Source organism: Empidonax traillii, unplaced genomic scaffold (assembly GCF_003031625.1).
Source record: "Empidonax traillii isolate 1590-97213 ecotype Southwest subspecies unplaced genomic scaffold, ASM303162v1 scaffold860:size262352, whole genome shotgun sequence".
Taxonomy (NCBI): domain Eukaryota; kingdom Metazoa; phylum Chordata; class Aves; order Passeriformes; family Tyrannidae; genus Empidonax; species Empidonax traillii.
This window is the reverse complement of record NW_020956053.1, coordinates 14,709-33,827: the sequence shown is the minus strand read 5'-3', so window position 1 is coordinate 33,827 and position 19,119 is coordinate 14,709. Positions and strand designations below refer to the sequence as shown.

At 34.1% G+C, this 19,119-nt stretch overlaps 1 protein-coding gene across 1 annotated transcript in view; it reads left to right on the top strand.

The window, feature by feature from the left end:
- LOC114067090 (CUB and sushi domain-containing protein 3-like) overlaps positions 1-15,762 on the top strand; it is a gene marked incomplete at its 3' end in the record, with an annotated part of 184,081 nt that extends 168,319 nt beyond the window's left edge. The window contains exon 5 of the mRNA XM_027902282.1: positions 15,555-15,762. Coding sequence (XP_027758083.1) covers positions 15,555-15,762 — 208 coding nt within the window. The remainder of the gene's footprint in view (positions 1-15,554) is intronic.
- Positions 15,763-19,119: the final 3,357 nt, after the last annotated feature.

Genomic DNA, 19,119 nt, shown 5'->3' with positions numbered 1-19,119 from the left:
TTTATCCCTTTCTTAAATATGTTATCCCAGCCCATCACTGATAGGCTCACCCTTGGCCAGCAGTGGGTCCATCCTGGAGCCAGCAGGCATTGGCTCTGTTGCATGTAAGGGAAGCTTCCAGAAACTTCTCAGTACCCTCCCCCTGCCCCCCACCAAAACCATGCCACTTCATATTTATACTGGACTTCTAATATGGGGTACCATGGAAGTGTTTATTTCTCATAAATGATTATGAGAAGAGCCTGAGGTGACTAGCTCAAATATGTGTATGTATATGAAAAGTTAGGTGAGATTTCCGGTTCCATATGTTAAGAGGATCCTGCAAATGCAAAGTGCAAGAAATTGCTGGAAAAACCTATCTCAAAGTACCAGACTATGAGTAAGAAGAAACATGAGAGAAGACAAGATACAGCAAGCAAGAAGATTCTGAGAAATGGAACAGGCAGTTTTGGCACTGTTAATGGAAAAAAATCCTCACAACTCGGAGATGGGACACAAAACAAAATAATAAGTAAGAAAAATACAGTGATTGTAGAGTTTTGTTAAAGGATCAAATAGTAGGGTCAAAGCTGGGGAAATGGAAAAGGTGCACGAAAGAATATACAACTGGAAACAAATTTTTCCAAGGCAACAGCTAGCTATATGTTTCCTTGCGTGTATATGAATCTGTTTTTTTTAAAAAAGAACAAGCCCAAACAACTTTTGAATATCAACATTATATAGTCTATATTTTCTTTTCTTTTTTTTTCCTTGTCAAACAACATATTTAGAGGCAACTGCATTTCATTTATAGATAACCATTGTAGTGTGTTCTACCACAAATGGTACAATTCCCTTTGCTGAATTCAAATAAAGAGTTTTTCACTGTGTCAAGAGGAAAAACATGAAAATTTCCTTGTTTACAAATTAAAAGAATGAAAGGTAAGTAATCTAATTTCATCAGGGGCATGTAAAGGTTTGTGCATTGTAGCATAGTATTGTCTCATAAAAAGGCAAAAAAAATCCAAGAAGATAAACTTCATAAATCTGCTACATTTTTAATGAATATTATGTATTTGTTAGAAAATCTAACAATAAGTCATATACATAAAAATGTGTAACGCTATTGTCTTATATATGACTATGTATATCTAACAAAGTCTTACATATTTTTCATGTGTACTTCATATAATATGGTGTCTGCAGGGCTGTTTCTCTTGTGTTCTCACTCCTCTCTCCAGCTAAAATTGCAGTTTTTATCAGTTTCTTAAATATGTTATCCCAGCCCATCACTGATAGGCTCACCCTTGGCCAGCAGTGGGTCCATATGAACACTGAGTTTATTATTTATATATTATATATAAATATATAATTATTTTTAAAGTACATACACATATATAAACACTATAATGGAGTGACCTGCTATCTGTAGTTTTGTCATATTATTTTTCAGGAAATTGACTTCACTCATATTTTTGAGACTGTATTCCACAGACCGAGAACTACACTTTTAATTTTTCACAAGTTCTAATATTTTAAAAGCATAACTATTTGATCTTAGTTTTTAATAATTTCTGCAGAAGTGTAGGGAATTTCAGCATTAGATAATAGGGTAGCAAGAAAGTAGAATATGGTTTCAAAAATAGTAGCAATGGTTGTAGGCTTTCAATACCTAAAGGGTGCTTACAAGAAAGTTAGAGAATTTTCACAAGGATTGTCTTGCGATAAGACAAAGGGGTCAGCATGAAGCTGAAGGAAGGTAGGTTTCAATTAGATATTAGGAAGAAATTCTTTGCTGTGAGGGTGGTGAGACACTGGAACAGTTTGCCCAGATAGGCTGGAGGTACCCCATCCCTGGAGGTGTTCAAGACTAGTCTGAATAACCCAGTCTAGTGAAAGGTGTCCCTATCCATGGCAGGGGGATTGGAACTAGATTATCTATAAGGTTCCTTCAAATCCCAACCATTCTATGATTCTGGAATTCTCACAGAACCTCATTTATCTGAAGTTATTGTAGAGGGAGAGAAAGAAATATATGCACTTATAGAAACAATTTCAGTTTAGAGTATGTAAAAAAAATAATTAATACAGTCACAAGTATTAATGTATTTATCAACATTTCAAATATAAAGTGAGAAAATTGCTGAATTATATTCAACCTCTGATCTAGTCCTTCAAAAACAAGCAAAATAAAAAAACAAGGTGAAAATCTTTTTTTTCTGTGGTGGTGGTTTGGTGTACACAAATGTTGGCATTATGGTTCTTTCACTTATCTGAATTTTCACTGCCTAATAGTGTGATTGAATTCAGTCTCTGGAGTGTGAATTCTGCAATGGAAGAAGTAATTTATCCAGTTGCTTATTTTCATGAAAATTTTAGCAGTGGTTTTAAAAATGTGTCACTACTGTAAAATTTGCTAAAAGTTCAACTAGAGATTCAAGAGGTGCTGTAGGGCAAAGAAGCCAAACTGTAATTCTTAATGAACATATAGTCAATTCAGAATCAAGTTTCAACATTGCAGTCTGGAACCTTTTTTTTGCATTTTGCTATACAAGAAATCATATGCACTATGTTCTCCTAAGTACAATGTTTAATTTATATGACAATAATTTATGCTGTTGTTGAATTATTTAACTTTCAGGAGTCTGTGTTGTAATGTAAGAAATGAGGTTTTCTTTGATTCTAACTTTTACACTATATCATAATGAAAATAACACGTTATGGATTTTATTACTGCATTATTACAGTGTATGTGTTGAGAATTGTCACTTAATGTAAATACTTTGGCATCCAATTAATTGTGTGACTTTCCTCAGCCAATTAGTTCTGTCTTGTTGATTTTCTTTGCTGTTCCTTGCACCTTTTCTGAAGGTGGCTAGACACATAAATGGAATTCATGTTGTGTCAGCATGTTATTAAAGCCCAGTTCATTTTAGAATTAATCTTGTAAAATGTATGTTACTTTTTATTTATGATTAGCTCAATTCTGCTACCATTGCTTTTTTTCAAAGGGTCATTATTTCGTGTTTTGGCATATATTTAAGTCCTAGTAATTGAATTTTTGAAATTTTCAGTAACTGATAACAAGCTACTGAAAATGAAAGGTAAACATTCGGACCATAATCCATTCACTTTCTAAGTCTGAAGTAGTGACATGGACACTGACCTGTGGTTTTAGGTAGACTGCTACACATGTATTGTAATTTTCCAGGAAAAAAGGCTCTGATTTTTGGCACATATCCTTAATGCTTTGGATCTCTATCATAAACCAGAATGGCTCTGAAGATGCCATGACTACCTGAAATAAGAAGGATGTATATTGTAGATCTCCATGGCTCTAAAGGCAAGGCTCTTATAGAGAACCGTTATGTAAAACATTTTTGATTATGTTGAAGGGACAAAATGCACAGATATAATGAACTGGTGTGGGCATGTGTGTGTGTTCACTTTGCAATTTGTCCGGGTGGGGAAAGGAATACTGAAAAAGGTACTTATCAGAGCTCAGTCTTTTAAGTAGAAAATCAGAGGGATAGATGTGTCAGGTCAAAACTTTTGCCTTACTTGCTGAGATACACTGTGATCAGCACTCCAGAGTGGTGATCAACACAACATCAGTTGTGTCCAGGGAAGGCAGTGCTCGCTGCTGGTGCACTTGCAGTGTCTTGGCTTCAACACACAGCAGTTCCACCGTGGGCACTTTGCTTCTATGTGATTTTGTATGGCTGTATTATAATATTTCCATCAGATCTCTGAGGATAAGCATCTCTGAAGAGAATCAAATCAGTCCACAACGACTCAGACTCTCCACCTTTCCACCATTTTCTAGTACTGTTGTCTGGACAGCTGTTGATCTGTAGCCAGCATCAAAGCTTATTACACTTAATTCTTGTTTAGAGAATTCTGGTTTCCGTGGCTTACCACAGTCTGCAATGCACTCAGCTATTGTCCGAGGTGAGGACTTAATATTCCCATGTCACAGAATCACAGAAACAGACAGTAGCCGAGACTACTTGGAGTGGGGTGATCAGGGCCATGTCTAATTGAAATTTGATAATCTGCAAGAATAGAGACCCCACAGCCTCGCTGGACAACCTGTGTGAGTGTTTAATCAACCTTATGGTGGGAAAAAATATGCTTAAAATGTATTTCTTCTATTTCAGTTTGTGCAAATTTTTCTCTTGTTATTTCGCTTGATACCACTGAGAAGAGCCTGACTCCATCTTCTTTTTTCCTCCACCAAGTATTTATGAGTATTAATAAGATTCCACTTGAACCTTCTCTACCACAGGTTGAACAGTCCAAGCTCTTTCACATTCCCCCAATAATGTCTGGAGCTCCAGCCCCTGAATCATTTGTGGCTCTTTGCTGAACTCTCTCTGTCCATATCTCTCATACCAGGGAGCCAGCACAGGACAGAGTGCTCTAGATGTGAGGTGATTGCCCTCTACCTGGACTTCATGCTGCTTCATGCATTTCACCACCCTTTGAGCCCAGCTGTTTCAGTCAATTTTCAATACTCTTAATCTACCCTGTATTTTATCAGTTTGTCTATGAGGTTTTTACAGGAGACATCCTTAAAACTTTGCTTAAGTGCAGGAGATGTATTGAACTTCTACTTGAAAAACTTCATACATCATTCAAAAAGATCACTGAAACTTTTATTTCTAAATGATTCTGTGGTGTAAAAATCCTTTCTTTCAATTCTCAGTTTTAGTTTTCCAAATTTGAACATGTCTGTGAACTTTTCAAATGCAGGCAGACTTAATTTAAGTTTGATAAATTTTGGCAAACAAGATAAAGGAGCTGCCAAAGCAGTCGTAAATTGGCTGAGAAAATGTCTTCGGAAGAGGTTAAGTCCTACTTCTCTCTTCTGGTGAAGCAGTAGTCACAGTTCATATTCAAGAGTGCTGAATTTTAAGGTCTCTGCATAATTAAGCAACTACAGAAACCTTGACTCTGAAATCCTGAAAAAATTTTGTCATCCTTAGGCATATTGTACTTCAATAAAAGACAAATTCTTGAAGAAACATAGCATTACAGGAGTAAAGAGATCACAAATGTGCCACAGAAATAGTCTTTTCTGCTTTGCATGATGCTTGGTAATACACCCTCTTGTTTAGTTGTTTTAGAAACACGAGCATATGGAATTGTACATTTTAGAAAGAAATTTTGATGCACATTTGCATTTTTATTCATTGCATAAAAGTCAATTATTTTAGACTGCACATTCCTTGTAATCCAGTTGTCATTAGGCCAGCAGGTTCAAAGGACTCGACAATGAAAGTTATGACAGGCTCTTATGCCTCTAAGGTCCAATACTGGATGTAATGTAGAAAATTAGTGTGAGTTGCTTGCATGGCCATTTACATAAAACGACACTCCAGTGGTCTCATTTCAACATTTTTAAAGCTAGGGAAAAAAGTACTGAAGAATGACTGCAATCCTTTCTCCACTGGATGGTATAAACTTAAAATCAATGCATGTGTTCTGAGGAAAAAAAATGCAACTTTGAATCAGGCCCAGAGAGTCAAAAATAAAATAAAAGGAAGTATTCTTTTTTATCTTGCTCTGATGTTCTATTAGATTATGTGCAGGGAAGTTTAAAAAATAAGTGAATTGAGATAGTAGAAGTTTTTCTTTTTTTTTCTTTTTCTTTTTTTCCCAATTCATTTGGTTATTATTTTTCTTTCCTATTTCTAAGCTATCATAGAAATGATAGGAGAAATTATTTTGTAACCCTAATAGATTATCAAATTCAACACACCTCTCAAATCTGACTTTAAAGGCAGATACATTTTCTCAGGGTCTTGTTCAGCTCACTTTTGAAAACCTCCAAGGCTGGAAGTTCCACAGCCTCTCCAGGCAAACGTGAGCTCCAGGGGAACAACCTCCATTGGCATGGTTTTCTACACTGACTACAGGGGAACTTCTGTTCCTGTAGCCTATAACACCTTTTCCCTCTCCTTCTTCACTAATCTTGCTGTCTGCATGTTTGCATTCTCATTTTCCTGACTTCTCTCTCTCTCTCTCAGCTTCTGCACAGCATTTTTTCCACTTCCTAAATATATCACCACAGAGGCACCATCAATATTGCTGACTGCCTGAGTTTTGGTCAGTGGTGGGGTTCCATCTGGAACTGGCTTCATCAAACATGGGGGCAGCCCCTGACCTCTTCTCACAGAGGCCACTCCTGCAACCCCCTGATACCCAAACCTCCCCACATAAACCCAGTACAATCTTCATTTGTGCAAGCTTTTTCCTTGGTGGCTCTTCAACATCCTGCCTGCTGCACTCTTCACCTGAGAAGGTCCTTCCAGCTAAGAGCTGTAAACTGATCCCAAAGGAAGTGCCAACTGGTTTTCCCTGCAGGCAGTGTCAGGTGACACTGGATGCCATGGCTGGGATTCAGCCTTCCTCCTGCCCCACCAGATGATTTTCACAGAACAGGAACAAATGTCTTTTATGCAGTAAAATATCAACAGATAAATAAAACAAGTGCCACTTTGAACACTTAGGTACTCATTTGGAGCTAGCAGCTGTGTGGTGCTTAGTTGCCAGCAGTTTTAAAACACAATGTTTTCACATTCTTATTTTATACATTAGCATAATCCTTTTTTTTTTTTTTTTTTTTTTTTTTTTTTTTTTTTTTTTTTTTTTTTTTTTTTACTAGAGCAGTGTCTCAAGTACGGGTGCATTAATAACTTCTTTGTGGTTCGGAGGCAAAACTGCAAAACCAGGTGTAAAAATTGACCTTTGCTAAACTCATTCTTTGATGCAGTTTTTTTACAGAGGAATGAAAATAAAAACCCAAACCACAAGATCCCTAATATTTTCTAAAATCTAAAATATATTATTTATCATCTCTTACATTTACCATACTTGACTTAAAGGCAAAATTTTATTTTGAATCCATAGTAAAAAAAAGTTTGTTCTTTGCAGTATTAATAATAAATAGATAAGTTAAATTTTAAATTGATGAATTGAAGTATTTGATGCTAGGTTTTTTTTTCTTTTTTTTTTTTTTGAACAATTGACTAAAGTAATTTCTGCTCTTTTTTATATTCAATTTTTAATGAGTTTACTCTTATGTCCTCTGCCCTTCAGCAACTCAAACAGCAAGTATCAGACTTGAGAACTATGAAATCTAAATTAATATCTTGACACTGCAGAGCTGCTAAGCTTTATTGGTTCACGAAGCAATAGAAAACAGTTTGATGAGCAAGAAATCTCTTCAATTTCTTCTGCTGTGCTCTTGCAAGCCCTTTTCAAATATTTTATTTAAATTACCTTAGTTTGTAAGTAATAAAAGCATCAATCCCTCCCCGAAGTTCATTTTTATGTGAGAAAACCATGTATTTCATTCTCTTGCTCGTCTTAGTCTATAAAAGAACAACAACAAAAAAATCACCTATGTATATAGTTTAACCAAACAGCTTCTGACGCTTTCTAAATATGTAGGTAAAAGTTCAGCCGGCTGCATACCAATTTTTTTTTCTTTTTGTAAAACAAACCAACTATTGGCTTTGTGTGCCAGGATTTTAATACTGCTTAAATGTTGCCTTCCTTCTTTATAGATAAACTAATAAATGAGACCTCTGTGCACTGTTTACTAGAAAATATTTACTTTTTCTATCAGTAACCCTTCAGGAGAGCCCAAGTCACCTAAATCACACCCACAACATGATGTTTCCTTGGGGCAAAAAACCCAAAAGTCTGAGGAACTCACTGAAATTTAATTTATGGCCAGGCAACACAAATGTTTAGTTACTGATTCAGGATTTGCAGAACAAAAGAAGACAAAAGCTTAAAAAACTTGGAGAACCGCTCTTTTTGCTCGACCTTCTCCTGCCACAGCCTGGCTCGTGCTCTCCACTCCCTCACCCAAGTTGCACCTCACCTTTAGCCAGCCAGGGGCCTAAGGAGGGTCTGCGAGGGGACAGAGCCACACATCTTTCTGTGTGTCCTCATCTGCACATGTCCTCCTGTGCTCCCCTTTGTGCCTTTATTTATTTTTTTTCTAGATGTCAAATCTGTATAAATTTTAAAGGTGTACTGAGCACACAATGGCAAAGTGAAAGATTTGAGGATGTGAACCGTGTCAGTTTGTAGCCATCACTGGGGTTATTTGGAATTTAAAATCTATGAGTTTTACAAATCGCCATAAAAAATAAGAATTCCATTTGTCCTCAAGAAATGTTTTATGTCCCTCTTCTCAAAAGCTGGATGAACTTCATGTAAGTCATTGATGACAAATCTTCTGCAAAGCTATCCTTAAAGATTTTCAGTTGATGGATGTTTTACAATCTTTATATTTCAATTTCTGGAAGTTGTAAGGTTATTCTTATGAATAAATTATGACGAAAGGCTGACATTTTTTTTAGTACTGCAGGTTTGTAGATTAAATCAATATTTGAAATGTTTCTCAGATACTATCTATATCTGTATATCTATCTTTCGTAATATTTGGACTTTGTATGATGTATCAGAATATTAAATGAAAATAAATATAATATGCAATATACTACATATGCTGTTCTCTATACTGAACAGACCTATTCTTTTATTTTTTGATTTTGAACATTATTGAGACTAAGTTGGAGAGCTAGTTGTTATTTAGAAGGAGAAGATCTTTTCAACCTAGTGAGAAGTCTTTAAACTGGGGTTTTTGTGACTGGTGACCAAAGCTTGCAGGTTAATCAAGGAACAGAAGATCAGGTAGATTATGCACAGGGCAGAGTGATGAGGGATTTTCTTGTGCTCTTTTTGGGGAAGTGAGGTGACCAGAGATAGCTCTCAAGTGCCTGTACACAAGCACATGTAGCACTGGAAGCACATGAATTGCAAATGCGTAGTCAGTTGCAGATCAATATTTTTAAAATCGCAGAGCCACAGCAAAGCAGTTGGCACTGCTGGAGTCCTGCAATAGACATATACAGACTGTCCAAGAGAGATGGGCAGGAAACAAAAGGAGTAAGTCTTGTTCATGCAAAGGAGGGAGCTGAGGGATCTGACATCACCTCTGGAGGTTCTGAAAGATATTTTGGTGACTGTATAATCCATAACTGTGTTAATTTTCAATTTTCATAATCAGACTATTATACTACAGACTTTAAGTTTAGGTTTTTAAGGGGCTTTCCACTTCAGGCTTTATGGTTTCCATTCTGCTGCTTGTCTGTAGCACAGCCAATGAAGAAACTTAATAAGAAACAAAATCTAAGCTATTTTTTTATGAAAGCAGTATAGGGTGTGCAGAAAATTGCATAGCTGGAGTGTATATAAGAGCATTGGATTAAACACTGGCCAAGTGTGACATTAGAAATTTTGAAACTTGCTGATGGATAAACCAGCAAATTCAGACTTGTGGAAAATTAAGCTGAGAAAGTGTTATGAAGCTGCTTCTCAATGCTGTGCTCTGTAAAAAAAATAATCTGAGTGTATAAACATGCAGAGGGAAATATTAAACATAAAATGCTTCTGTAGTAGTAATATTTAAGTCAAGATAATTCTGAGCTTCATAAAAAAAAAAAACAAAAACAAAAACAAAACACGATAAACAATAAACCAACCCAGTAAATATTTCTATGTAATTGTTATAGGCATATTTGAAAACATTCATAAGGACCACCTATTGAAAACATAAAAGCCTCTCTCTATACAGTCTTCAGTGTGGCTGCTAATTGGATGTGATTTATTATTTGTTGTTTAGAGTTAACCTCTGGCAAACTTTCTGAAGTAGCAAAAAGAGACAAGGTTCTTGGAAAAGAAACTGCCTTCTGGTTCATAAATGTTTTTATAAGTTAAGTTATAGATAAGATAGTGTGCTGCCTTTTTAACTGACAATGTTTGCTTTATTATGCTAAGCTACTGCTTGGAGAAGATAAACTCATTTTCTTTACTCTTTATTTCAAGAATGAAGGTAATTGATTAAAAACCTAATTTAGAAAACACTGGTAGAATTTTGTTACAAAATTTTTTTTATTTTTTTTTTTCTGTCAGAATTGAGACTACAGGGTTGTGCTTTTGGAAAAAGCAAGGATTTTTATCTCAAAACTAATTTCAGTTTCCCTTCTCCTTTATTGCATCAAATAATCATGAGCTTTTTCAGTAAGTTGTAAAAAGCAATACCTTCCATTTAAAAACATCTAAAAATACTTAGCATTATATTTCACTTTCCACAGAATTATTTTATGCATTGAAGTGTTGAATTTATTTTTAGTGCATGATAAAAACAGGATGAAGGAGTAGAGAATGGCATTTCTGGAGTTCCTGTTTTCTTCAATTGCCCTTCAGAAATCTTAAAAGTTAGATACCAATATTTAAGGCAGCAGTTGAACCTCAAATGAAAATCTATAGATGGAGTTTGTGTAGACACACACACGCGTGTGTTTGTTACGTAGAAACAGGTGAATTTGTTTTTCTCCATACTAATGGAATAAGTAAATTGAGTTATGTGTTTGCCTATATTACATTCTTTTTAAAAGCACTTGAGTTTCTCAAAGAATGGATTGTTTTCATGATCTTTACAGGAAAGGTAGTTAATAATGTGTATATTTAGGAGAAGTAATTAAGAGAACTGTAAAATACTTAAAAAGGGGTGTTAGGGTACTAAATACTTTAGATTGCTAAGATAATTTATCTGAAATAAGAATGTTTAAAATTTAAAAGACTGTACACCAGTATGTCTTGAGATTGTACCTGAACTACAATGTGAAGAGCATGCCAAGAATTTCACAGAGCTTGTGTGGCTAAGATCAAGGTGTAGAGAATTACTGCAATTCATCTCAGCTCTCCATGATAGATTTCTTCCAAAATGGCTCAAATTGCTCAGAACTTCTGTTGTCTATATTAAAGATCATTGTTCAAACTTTGCAAGGTGCTGTACTCTTTTTTTACTTGCAGTATTTTCAAGAATACATATGAGATGTCTATTACTCTGTGATGAGTTAAGCACTTAAGTTTCACTGTTCTGTTCACTATAAATATCTAGATAGATAAGATGATGCCATGCATTGTGTGCCAAATTAAAGCTTGATCTACCATGCAATCTCATTGAATTCTTAATGGAAGCCATGAATTCGCATGGCTTAAAAATCACTGATAACATTGGCTGTCTTTGATCATCTATCTTATTGCAATTTACAGTTCAATATTTATGTAACATTATTGTGAATATCACCGAAACCTACAAGAAAAAGCAGAAAATTAAATGACATAACTAGAGAAATGTATTTTCAAAATTTGTTACAAAAAATGATCAGTGAACAGCAAATCAGGAAGAAAATAAAATATAAAATTTTATTAAATTAATTTTCACCAGAAATAATTTGAACATCTAAACATTTGACATTATTTCTTTTAATGGTCATTTAGCCGTAATATTGTGTAAAAAAAAAAAAAAGGAGAGAGAGAGAAAAGCTGCAAGTATCTATGTACATAAATAAAACCAATGTATGCTCACAAAAAGAAAAAATTAAAACCAACCCCAAAACATTACTCTCATAATCATCACTCAAGTTATCAGTGATACTCCCTCTGCATAAGAGCCCTTATGCATATTCAAACATAGATCTTCATTTGAATTCATAATACCTTGAAAAGCTTTTCTACGCCAGATCCCCACTTGCATATCACTCTGAAAAATCTTCCTCTTTCAGCATATGGTAAAGATCAGAGAAGTATGTTGAGAAAAGTGACATCTTGGCAGTATGTGTATTTTTTGCATTTATGCCTTCATAACACATTTGCAAGACTGCTGTTGGATGAAATTTCCCACTACATGACAAAACATTTAATTTGAAAATATAGAGTATGAATTTTAAAAGTGGATTTTAAAAAGATATCATCAGTATTATCTATGTATTTGTAATTGAACAAAAAATGTCAGATTCTATCGAATCTTAACTAAAGTGTTGTCTTCTCACCATTCCTATGAATGTTTTAACTTCATATTTGATAACTGAAAATTAAAAGGATCGGGACACATACAGTTTTTTCAAAGCATTTATGTGCTTAACTGCTGTTTACATGCTACATTTTTTTGCAGTGATTGTACTGTGTATTGGATTTGAGAACATACAACACATACACATAAAACTGAACTACAACCTTAAAGCATCTTTATACCCAACATACAGATTAATAAGTTTTCATTAACTACTATCACCTCTGCTTTCACACATAGAAGTTATTTTCCTATTTCATGGGCTTCTTCCACCCCTCCAGATGTTCAAAAACAGGACATGATTTGGGCTCCATTTCTTCAGGATGGGTGCTCAGGACAAGGGAAGCAGCACACTCAAATTATTGGGCACTGACATCAGCCTGGCCCAGGTCACTGTTGCACTCTCCTTGATCCTCACAAAATTTGTTCTCCCTTGGTTCTTGTATTCCTGCTACTTCACTTCCTGCAACATACAATTTACACCATGAATTATTTTTCCCTCAGGATGAATCCCCCAGGATTTTTCACCCCAGGGTTAAATCTTCTTGAGGCACACACTGGGTCTCCCCATCTTCCTGCATTATCCATCAAGTACACCCAGGTCCTTGGGCAAAGACAATCCCACAAATGGGTTTGCCTGTCCCTGTGGGAAAAGAGGATTAGGCACTTAAATATCTTCGAGGATTCCTACCTTGGTGGTTTGACAGAGGTAATTCGGAAAGTTATGGAAAGGCAGGGAAAGAGATTCTTGGAGCTCTGTACCAAAATCATTACAAAGATTCTCTTTCCTCTCTTATTTCCTTGTTTACCTATCCTTATTGGGCTTGTTGCACATTGATGAAGATCAACACTGTTACTCAGATTTCTAAGTGTTCCCTCACCACTTTGTTTTTTGTTTGCAGAATTTCATAGCTGTCATCTAAGAAATTGTGGTATTTCAATGTGATAGAAATACAGGTGCTGTTTCTGTGTGGATTCCGCAGAAACAGTTCCTACATTTTCTTTTCTTTGTCGGAGTCTTATGCACTATGCATTAAGTCAGTGATAGAATTGCTGATGACAGTGTTTGGCAATTTAGTTGAAGAGAAAATCTTTTTTTACAGTGTCTTCACAACTTAAGACACCAAACATTTGCATGGGCGTTAATGTTTGTAAACCTTCTCCCAGATAGGAGTATTTACCTATGGGGATTTGATCTGGAACCAATAAATCACAAGGAAATGATATTCTAGGGAGAGGAAAATAGGATGACAGCACAGTAATTATGTTATTTATTGGTCTAATGCTGGCATTACAGAGGCTAAGATGATATCTAGAGTGCACCTAATCTAGTGTACTATGAAAATGTAGTTAATATTAATTGTATTTGTAGCAGTTACATGAATAAGAACAAAATACATGATGATTTGTTTGGGCCATTTTGCTGCTAGCAGCAAAATCTCATTTTGGCAAAAATCTCAGATGTGGCTCAAAATAGCAGATTGACTCGCTCATTGATGTTGCTTGTGGTCTAAGGTAATGCTGCCACACTAATTTTTTAAGTGTTTGTAGAATATAACAACATCGTTAGTAAGCAATTTTTTATATTGCTAGGAAGTAAGATAGGTTACTCTATAATTGTGTTTTGAAAGACAAAACATGAATTTTGTAGTACAGTATTTTTCAAAAGAATTTCTATTTTTGAGTCTGAGAAAGCTATTCCAAAGTGTTTAGTCTTTCATGACACTCGCAATGTTCTGCTTTTAACTTATTGCGTGAGCTGAAAAGCTATTCACATGCAACTATTTGTCTTTCCAGTTTGCAAAAGCTTCAGGAATTTAGCTATGAAATTTTACCTGTAAGAGCTTTTTAAAATCAGTACTTGATAAAACATTCTAAACAGTATTTAAAAATCAATAAACAGGTCCTTCAAAATCGCTGAAAAAGTATGTTATACATTCTTTTAATGGACATTTTACTGCTGTTAACCAGCAATTTAAAACTGTTTTTCTGAATTTCCTTAGTGCATGAAAACAGTAATGTTATTACTACTATTATTTTTTTTTATTCCTTTCACAGTAAAGAACCAGAAGCTGTGATATGATGATGTTTATCAGTTTTGTTGTATTTAATGGATTCAAAGTGCACTGGCTAATTAGTAAGATTAAATCCAAGACTTGTTTTACTTTTTTATCTGTCCATGACATAATTTAGCAGAATTTCTAAGATAAAAACCCTAGTATTTTAAACTCCTAAACTACTGCAATTAAGAGGTTTCTTACAGTCATGAATTTTTTTCTTTCTGTTAGAAGGGAACCAATATATGTGTCAGAATTCTTTTAAGTTTCTGTTCTGTGATGCTATACTTCTTAAAGGTTTTTTTTTTTTCTATCTTTATCATTAATTTTTCATCAGTATTGACTGGGTTTTCAGACTCTAGGGCAAGTTTTATTCATGTTAGCACTCTAATTAAGCAGAAAGAATTGCTTTTCAAGTATGCTTCAAACATTTGGCTAATAAACTGTATAAACAATGCAAAGTGATATATCCATGTAAGTTATTTGAAAGGTATTTCCATTTTTTAAAGTAATAGTGCTAAAGCACTGATGAATTTTATTAGCTCACAGAAAAAAAAATTACCATTATATCCTCAAAAACAGTTTTTGAGTTATTAAGCATATAAACAACTAATAAAGACATTGCATAACATCAGTCATTTGAGAATTGTTTTCTTGTGGAATTAGTTCTGTTAGGACTGATTTTGTAAATATCCAATGCTTGCCTAGTTTATTCAGTATAAGCTTGTATCACAAAATATGCTGAGTTGGAAGGGACCCACAAGTGTCATTGAGTCCAACTCCTGGCCCTGCCCGGGACCATTCCCAAGTCACATCAACTATGCTAAAAAATAGAGCATTTTTATGTAGTCACCCTCAAAAAAAAACCACTATTGTGATAATTGATAAAATAATTTAATGATTATTCATATGCTGTGAAGAATGTATTCCTGTGGTCAAATTTGGAATATTTGATTTATTAAAACTTGTACCCATTAAAATGACCCTGATGTAAACATCTTAAATGTGAAAGTGTCTTGCATCTGACATTAAGAAATCACTCATGAATGGCTTTGGTTTGAAAGCTGATCAGCTGTTTGAAAACTGGAAAAAGATTGTTGGAGAATGCTCACTGAAATAAAATATAACAATATGATTAACATAAGATGGGTAAGATTCTCATGCTTCTTTTCTCAGTATAATGTGACTTCTGCACATCACTTGTCAGATTGTATATGATAGGGATTAAACTCAACTTGCTTTATGAAAACATTTTGGGTTAAAGAGGAAATAATGACATTTTTTCATGCTATTGTAAAGTGAGTGGAACAATGGTAATCAAAGTTTATAATCTACTAATAAGTAGTAAATTATAAAAATATGTGCTGGCTAAAGTATAATAATTTTTAAATACTTGAAATCTGAAGCAATTACTTCTTTAACATCTTAAATTTCCAACTGCATTCCAAGTCAAACATGTTACAAAATCTTAAGTAATTGTTCAGTTAAAAGGCAATAAATTTCTATTCTCAGCAAGAAAATATCAATTTTTAAGGGATGATTTTAATGGTATTCATAATTATTTGATTTTTTAACAGCTGAGGATGCTTGTGGAGGAACTATGAGAGGATCCAGTGGAATCATCTCGAGCCCCAACTTTCCTAATGAATATCATAATAATGCAGATTGCACATGGACAATTGTGGCAGAGCCTGGTGATACTATCTCGCTCATATTTACAGATTTCCAAATGGAAGAAAAATATGATTATTTGGAAGTAGAAGGTTCTGAACCACCTACAATAGGGTAAGTCAAATGTTGCAGTTTTAATGTGATTAAAAAAAAGAATATGTTGAAATGTGGAAGTACAACTTTTTGTTACTTTTCCTTTTGTCAATAGGTAGTCTTGCTGCTAACAAAACAAAACAAAAAAAAGCACTAATGATTGTTATGATGGCATAATTGTTGATATTACAATTTCAGCTGTAAAATGATTTTCAAATATAGTCCAATTATTTACAATCAAGATGAAAGGCACTGTAGACTCATTCACCTCATAGATCTAACTGTTCTAACCGTTATTGTATTTAAAATGTACGTATTTAGAAATAGAATGGAATGGACTGTTGTCCCGGTAAGGATTGGTGAAACCTACAGAGAGTTTCATAATGTCAGAAAGTGAATTGCACTGAGGCCTTTTCAGCACAGAGCTGGGGGGATTTAACACTGTCCACACCTGCTGGTCACAGATTCTTTCTGGAGGAGTTTCTGTACAGAGAACTGTACACAGCACTAAATAATTTGTCCTGAGTGTAGTTGGTGATGCACTTACTTAGAAATTTCCGTCCTGATAAATCCTTTCCATCCTTTCCATCCACATAGTCTCATTACCTTTTGGGTTTGGTTTTACTCCAAATGTACTACCTTTAAGGAGTATTTATATTAAAACTGTTTGTTTGTTGACTTAGTAATAATAAATTTTTTTGCTATTCTAATTTCTGCTATTCTTAATCTTAGTGTAGGTGCATTATGTAGATGTTGTAAATCAAGTCCAAAAAATAAAATAGTAGTAAAATATCCACTTTCACTATCAAATTCATTTAATTAGAAAAAAAAAATTATACATTTTTTGGTTTTCTGGTGTGGTAGTTTTGTGGCAACACAGCACCACACTACTCAAGAAACATGTCAATATGACAAATCCTTGTGTTTGTTTTATTGGTTTAAATATGCTATTGATTCACAAAAAAGAGGATATATTCAAACCCATAAGTAAGAGTTACGGTCTCTAGTAAAATCTTAAGCTCTTAACTGACTCCTAAAGCATTAAGGGGGTTCTGCACCACAGACAGGCATATGAACAAAAGGTGATGCAACAAGTGGTGCTCTAGACACATTAAAGTTAGTAGAGTCGTGTTTTTTTAATATTGATATTAACCCCTCGCCAAACATAGCATAGACCAAATAAACAAAATTATTTTTGTTTTTATCACCAGAAAATATCACAGATTAGATAATGACATTGTTTCGAAAGCATCGGTCTTGGTTTCTATAAGTGATGCTTATGAGTAAGATATTTTTTACTACTTTAGGGTGCAGTAGAAATCTATACACTAATTCCAAGCTTTAGCAAATAGTGTTTTACAATTTGATTTAATTCATACTGCCACCTACATAGTTAATTATCTGTATTGGAATATTACTTAATTGCCATTGAGTTTTTCTAGCTCTTAAACTGAAATCTTTTGAACTAGCTGTCAGGCAAAATAATTTTAAAAAATTAATTTGTAATAATTAGTGAGGTATCACCAATGACATACAGATATTATTAATCACTTGAATAGCTAAATATGCGTTTGATTTTTCTTGAATATGTTTTATGTATTCAGTCATGAGCTTCAAACAATGAATTCATTTTTTGTTCTGCAAAAGGCTTTGGCCATATTCAAATGATATAATAAGATTATTTTATATATGGAAATTCCCATTATCTATTTACAAAACATAAAAATTTACAATGCTAATTTAATAATTGCTCATGTAGAGAAGCAGACTGGAAGCATATTCTTTTTTTAGCCTGTCATTTATATTCCCTAAATTAGATTGATGTGTTCAATTATGGAAAAGTATCCCCCCATATGTTAGGAAAAACAGATTTGGAAAGCTTAATTAACAACAATTTGTTAATTAGATTTAGAATGGTAATACTTTGTATCCCCTTAGACTATAGCTCAGCTAAACCCAGGCTCTTTATCTTTAATTCTGAGGGAAAAAAATACATAATTTATAAAATTATTAAAAACTTACCAGCTGATCTGGATAATAAGTATTATTATAAAATATATGGAAACTTTGGTTCTTTACATGAATATTACACCTACTGATTTAAAAAAAAAAAAGCCTCAAACTTTTCTTCTTCTGCCCATCTGCTGTGTAACAAAATATCTCTACTTTTTGGTTCGAAGTAAAACAATGAGCCAGAATATACATCAAGTAGATAGGTTGATGTGATCCATGAGACAAGACTTGAAATTCTATATCAAATTTTAATTTTCCATAGTCTTCCAATCAGTTTTTACAATATTTCAGATATACTAAGTCTTTTCTGTAAGAAAATCTTGGTTGGCCATTTTCATTTAAGTAGTGGGAAAATCATTTTCCCCATTTTTTCTCAACAACAACAACAAAAATTAAATAAGATCTAGTGAAATGTTCCATTTTGCCTAAGTGAAAAGTTGGGTTTGAAACATTAATTGGTGAAAGAAATAACAATGTCATTATGGGATATCCAGCATATGGAAGTTCAGAGTTAAATCTTTCAAGAATATCTGAACATGTAAGAATTTCCAGTGCTTGCCTCTGGGATATTCTGGTTGGAATGTTTCACGTTGTTTTCACTTCTTTTGCTGTTGGTCACTTTTAGTAGAATATCAACTAATCACTGAGCATGAAACTAGAATGATTCTCTATCCTACTTTGACATAGGTAACCTGGATTCCATTATGTACTCTAGTTTGAAATATTAATACAATTGTTAAAACACTAGTTAAATAGTATAGATGAAGTGCTAGAACCTCCTTCCCAGAACAGCCTTTGACTGCTTAGAGCACTCTCCAGATAAGAGCAGTGAGGAGATGGACAATATATTTCAGACCTCCCTAGGCAAAGACATTACCTCTGTATCTTCTGTTCTCCATTACCACCTTAAATTAGCTCTTGTTGCAAAAGAAGTTGACAATTTTCCTTCCTACATATTTGGAGAGCTTGGTTATGATAGAAAAATCCCAAACAAACAAACAAACCTAAACCAAAACAAAATCCAGCAAAGGTATTAGATTACTTGAATTTGATATGTTAATAAGTTTTGAATTAACCTATATATTTTTGGTGGACAGACTGCAAAGTGATAGAAAATAATGGTTGTCATAAAATATGTTCTCAGAGCCTTTACTCAGAGAACTAGAGATGTAGTCTGAATAAAGATCACATTTTCTTCACAAGGAACACATTATGCAAAATTTTTATTGTTTATATGTGCCTTAATGAGAAAGTGTTTTGAGAGTGGAACAGTGTCTCAAATGTTGTTGGGAAAATGTACTTGTAGCATGACAAAACAAAAAGTCCTAAGATTTTAGCCATGCTCTTTCTGGGAAAGAGTAGAGT